Raw genomic sequence first — 5740 nt, 5'->3', positions numbered from 1 at the left:
ATAAACTAAAATCAGAATGATTGCAGAACTGGGACACATGAGGGAGAATTACAAAATGCAGGTGGGACCAGCTTAGTTTGGAATTTCACTCGGCATAGATTGGTTGGACAAAGGGCGGAATTGGGTACCGCAGAGGCTGGCGATTAGAGTCAAGATTAGAGTGGTGCTGGGAAAAGCACGGTGGGTCAGGCAGCATCTGAGGAGCAGGAAAATCGACGTTTTTTGTCCTACCCAGGTTGGACAAAAGGGTCTGTTTCCATGTTGTACAATTGTAGGTGGCTCAATGGTTCATTCTGCTGCCTCCCATTGCCAGGGACCCGAGTTCGACCCCAGCCTCCGGCGACTGCCTGCGTGGAGTTTGCACATTTTCGGGCGGCACGGTGGCTCAGTGGTTAGCACTGCTGCCTCACAGCACCAGGGTGCCAGGTTCGATTCCGGCCTCGGGCGACTGTCTGTGTGGAGTTTGCACGTTCTCCCCGTGTCTGCGTGGGTTTCCTCCCACACTCCAAAGCTGTGCAGGTTAGGGTGGATTGGCCGTGATAATTTGTCCCCGTAGTGCCCAGGGATGTGCAGTTTAGGGTGGATTGGCCGTGCTAAATTGTCCCGTAGTGCCCAGGGATATGCAGGTTAGGGTGGATTGGCCGTGCTAAATTGTCCCCGTAGTGCCCAGGGATATGCAGGTTTGGGTGGATTGGCCGTGCTAAATTGTCCCCATAGTGCCCAGGGATGTGCAGGTTAGGGTGGATTGGCCGTGCTAAATTGTCCCCGTCGTGCCCAGGGATGTGCGGGTTAGGGTGGATTGGGCCGTGCTAAATTGTCCCCGTAGTGCCCAGGGATGTGCAGGTTAGGGTGGATTGGCCGTGCTAAATTGTCCCCGTAGTGCCCAGGGATGTGCAGGTTAGGGTGGATTGGCCGTGCTAAATTGTCCCCGTAGTGCCCAGGGATGTGCAGGTTAGGGTGGATTGGCCGTGCTAAATTGTCCCCGTAGTGCCCAGGGATGTGCAGGTTCGGGTGGATTGGGCCGTGCTAAATTGTCCCGTAGTGTCAGGTGCATGAGTCAGAGGGGAAATGGGACTGGGTGGGCTACTCTTTGGAGGGTCGGTGTGGACTGGTTGGGCCTGTTTCCACACTGGAGGGAACCTAATCTAATCTATGTGCATCTGGGACAGATACAGCCACTGAGTGGGAAATATTGCAGTTAATTGGAAGGAGTGCGGAATTCTGGAGTTTGGAACAGTTTCCTGCATCTGCATCAGTCCTGTTGAGACTACCTCTGGAGGACTATCTGCAGGTTTGCTCTTCCCGTTTGTAAAAGTGGGTTCATTTCTGGGATAAAGAGGAAAGCTGGGAATTGAGAGATGGCCTTGACATAGCAGCCTGAGACCAACCTTGGTCTCCGCCCTCTTTTCCAAAGCATCCAATCAGCGCCGCGAACCGACGTTCCTTTTTTTGTGTGTGTTGGCGTTGCCCGGGACAACCGCATCCCTTTGTTCGGACTGGCCAATCAGGGCTCGCGGAGGATTCGGTATAACTCGCGCGGGCGTGCGGCTACGCAGCAGATTCCCGGGGATTGTCAGAGGCGTCATGGTGAGCGTGCGGACTGGGGGAATGTGGAGCCCACCGCTCACCATGGGATAGGGATTGAGAGATCCGGGGTGCATGCACCGCACATTCACGTCGGAAGAGCCGGGGGGTGGGGGGACGGCGGGAGAGATTCCAAAACCGATCCCGGAAGAGTGGGGTGGATCCGCAGCGAAGCATCTGGTTCATCGGAGCGGGAAGCGCGCCAAGGACTGGGGATCCATCAGGAGGTCTGCAACTGTTGATAGGAGGGTGGGGTGGGCTGGGGGGGGTGGGGGGGGGGTTCTGTGGTTCCTGGGATCTCCGTGCATAGAGGATCTAAATGGAATGCAATATCAATAGGGAATTGGTGACATCCACGAGATACAGGAGGGAATGTGTTACTGCCAAGATTCCTCCACCCAACCACTCAGCCCGCTTGGCACACCAGCCTCATTCCTGATGAGGGGCTTATGCCCGAAACGTCGATTCTCCTGCTCCTCGGATGCTGCCTGGCCCGCTGCGCTTTTCCAGCACCACACCTTTCAACTCCTCCACCCAACCCCCAACTTAAGGTCACTTACAGTGTGGCAACAGGCCCTTCGGCCCAACAAGTCCACACTGACCCTCCGAAGAGCAACCGACCCAGACCAATTACCCTACATTTACCCCTTCAGCTAACACTACGGGCAATTTAGCATGGCCAATTCACCTGACCTGCACATCTTTGGACTGTGGGAGGAAACCGGAGCACCCGGAGGAAACCCACGCAGACATGGAGAGAATGTGCAAACTCCACACAGACAGTTGCCCGAGGCAGGAATTGAACCCGGGTCTCTGGCGCTGTGAGGCAGCAGTGCTAACCACTGTGCCACTGTGCCAAGTATAGAAAGGATTGTGCCCCATCCTTTGGAAATAATGACCTGTCCTTCCCTTTTCAGAGAGAGTGTCTTTCTCTTCACATCGGCCAGGCCGGAGTACAGATCGGGAATGCCTGCTGGGAGCTGTATTGCCTGGAGCATGGCATCCAGCCGGATGGGCAGATGCCCAGTGACAAGACCATCGGGGGTGGGGACGACTCCTTCAACACCTTCTTCAGTGAGACCGGGGCAGGCAAACACATTCCCCGGGCGGTGTTCATAGACCTGGAGCCCACCGTGATCGGTAAGAGGAGGGATTGGGGGGGGGGGAGGCTTGCTCACTCAGTGCTCCCACTGAAACAATGGCCTGAATTCTGTGTTGCTGTTGTGACATCTCTGCTCCCTGTCTCCAGATGAGGTCCGCACCGGCACCTATCGGCAACTCTTCCACCCTGAGCAGCTCATCACCGGCAAGGAAGACGCAGCTAATAACTACGCCCGGGGCCACTGCTCCGTGGGCAAGGAGATTGTGGATCTGGTCCTGGATCGAGTCCGGAAGGTGGTAGGTTCTCTCAGCTGGCTGTACTCGCTACATTGCTGCCCCATGTTCCTGACCTCCATTCCCTGAGCACGGAGGTAGCTGTAATTCCATCAGGAGAAAGAGTATCCTCTGCGGGGATTGCTGACTTTTCATGAACCAGAGGGCCACAATCTCAGAGCAGGCGGCTGGTCCAATTCTGAACGAGAACGAGGATAGTGAGTTTTGAGAAGACTTGTAGCTCAGGTTGAGGTTCTGGATGTAGGTTTGCTCGCGGAGCTGGAAGGTTCGTTTCCAGACGTTTCGTCACCCTCAGGAACCATCAGCAGGGCCTCGTCCGGAGGCTCACTGAAGGTATTACCTAGAATGGTGACGAAACATCTGAAATTGAGCCTTCCAGCTCAGCGAGCAATCCTACATCCTGAGAATGAGGTTTTCCATCACACAGAGGCTGGTTTAGGTTTAGAATCCTCAACCCAAGAGACCATGGTGGCTCAACCTTCTCAACATTTGCAAGACTGAAATTCATAGATTCAGACATGACAAATGCATCCCGGGACAAGGGGAGAGTACAGCAAAAGGTTGTTTCGGAGGTCAGCCGAGATTGAATTATCCTGGATTAACGTCCACTGTCCAAAGAATCCAAACTAAACTAAATCATTGGGAATCACTGTCACTTCTGAATTCACAATCTCTGCTTCCCAAATCCCATTGCTCCACATCTAGATTCCAAGTTGGCGAATCCCAAAGTGCTAACTAACACATCCCACCTCAACGGGCAACATCCTTACTCCTCTCCAGAATGTCGACTTATTGTCCAAAGGCAAGATTTCATAATCTAGTCACTGTTTAATGAGATTGCTGTGTCTCCCCCTCCTACAGGCTGATCTGTGCACAGGCCTGCAGGGCTTCCTCATCTTCCACAGTTTCGGGGGGGGCACCGGCTCCGGTTTCACTTCCCTCCTGATGGAGAGGCTCTCCGTCGACTACGGCAAGAAATCCAAGCTGGAGTTTTCCGTCTACCCGGCTCCCCAGATCTCCACCGCGGTGGTTGAGCCGTACAACTCGGTGCTGGTCACCCACTGCACCCTGGAGCACTCCGACTGCGCCTTCATGGTGGACAACGAGGCCATTTACGATGTATGTCGGCGGAACCTGGACATCGAGAGACCGACCTACACCAACCTCAACCGCCTCATCGCGCAGGTGGTGTCGTCCATCACCGCGTCGCTCCGGTTCGACGGTGCCCTCAATGTGGACCTGACAGAGTTCCAGACCAACCTGGTCCCCTATCCCCGCATTCACTTCCCCCTGGCCACCTTCTCCCCCCTTATCTCTGCTGAGAAGGCTTACCACGAGCACCTGTCAGTGGCAGAGATCACCAACTCCTGCTTTGAACCAGCCAGTCAGATGGTGAAGTTCGACCCGCGCCAAGGCAAGTACATGGCGTGCTGCATGCTGTACCGAGGAAACGTGGTGCCCAAAGATGTCAACGCTGCCATCGCCACCATCAAGACCAAGCGCTCCATCGCGTTTGTGGATTGGTTCCCGACTGGGTTCAAGGTGAGTGTTGGGTTGCTGTTGAATCCACGGGGGGGGGGGGGGGGCCTTAGGAAACATGGATTTTGGAAGTCTGATCACAGCGCAATAATATTTTCTAATCTTCCAGGGATAGCAATGGAACAATCCCCTACCCCTGGCCGGTGGGAGAGACGGGTGCTCACTAAGTGGTCCTCAGGTGAAATTTTCTCAGGAGCACCGACTGATGACTGCAGCCCAAGGTTTGGTCTGACCTGGAAAAGGGCTTCATGACTCTCTGAGCCTGTCTGTAGTTGCTGTGATGAGAATTATTTCACATTTGAATGTAATCTCATTCACAGAGAGATTCCAAGGGAGGAATTCTGAGGGAGAGATTCAGAGGGAGGTAGACAAGGAAGGAGCAGATTTCCATATTTACACGGGGAAAGCATCGAACCCACCGGGAAATGCATCTTTCTCAAAACTAATGGGCTGTTGAGTGATCTGATTCTTAAAGTGCTTCACATTTGACGTCTTTGTTTTTAACACCACAGGTCGGCATCAACTACCAGCCCCCGACGGTGGTGCCAGGGGGGGGGGGGGGCGACCTGGCGAAGGTGCAGAGGGCCCTCTGCATGCTGAGCAACACCACCGCCATTTCCTTGGCTTGGACCCGCCTGAACCTCAAGTTCGACAAGATGTACGCCAAGCGGGCCTTGGTGCAGTGGTACGTGGGGGAGGGCCTGGAGGAAGGGGAATTCCAGGACGCCCGGGAGGACATGGCCTCGCTCGAGAAGGATTACGAAGAGGTGGGGGTCGACTCTTCCACGTTGGACAGGAAGGCCGAGGAGGAAGAATGAGTTTTATAAAGTTTAACTGTTTTAACTATAATGGACATTGATACGATTAATTATATTTAAGCAAATAAAGTTATTTAAATGATTGACTGTGCGCATGTGACTCAATAAAGAGTTTGAGGAACAAGGGTTTGAGGAACAAGGGTTTGAGGAACTTGGTGTAAAGAGTGAAGATGGAAGAGGACGAACAAAACAAGAAAGTCTCTTCATCAAACTCCATGTGGCTGCAGACCACTTCCAATCATTTACACACCATCTTGTTTTTTAAAACAAACTTAACCTAATTTTCTAATCAACCTGTTCAGAGATATTATCACCCACCTCTGGAGTAGGTGGGCTTAAATCTGAACCTCTGGGTTCAGGGGTAGAGACACTACCACGGCACCACAAGAGAGGTGACCTAAAAG

General features: G+C 53.5%; 1 protein-coding gene across 1 annotated transcript; it reads left to right on the top strand.

Moving 5' to 3' along the window:
- The first annotated feature begins 2504 nt into the window (after nucleotides 1-2504).
- On the top strand, nucleotides 2505-5336 carry LOC122545740 (tubulin alpha-1C chain-like). The gene is made up of 4 exons (XM_043684672.2): nucleotides 2505-2724; nucleotides 2834-2982; nucleotides 3841-4521; nucleotides 5031-5336. The coding sequence occupies exons 1-4, from the start codon at nucleotides 2604-2606 to the stop codon at nucleotides 5334-5336; spliced, it is 1257 nt and encodes a 418-aa protein (XP_043540607.2). The 5' UTR covers nucleotides 2505-2603.
- The last annotated feature ends 404 nt before the right edge of the window (nucleotides 5337-5740 follow it).

Source organism: Chiloscyllium plagiosum, unplaced genomic scaffold (genome assembly GCF_037043375.1).
Source record: "Chiloscyllium plagiosum isolate Xiang-an unplaced genomic scaffold, Cpla_swu_hap1 HiC_scaffold_51, whole genome shotgun sequence".
Lineage (NCBI taxonomy): Eukaryota > Metazoa > Chordata > Chondrichthyes > Orectolobiformes > Hemiscylliidae > Chiloscyllium > Chiloscyllium plagiosum.
The sequence above is the reverse complement of the archived record's forward strand: the minus strand, read 5'-3'. Positions and strand labels throughout refer to the sequence as shown.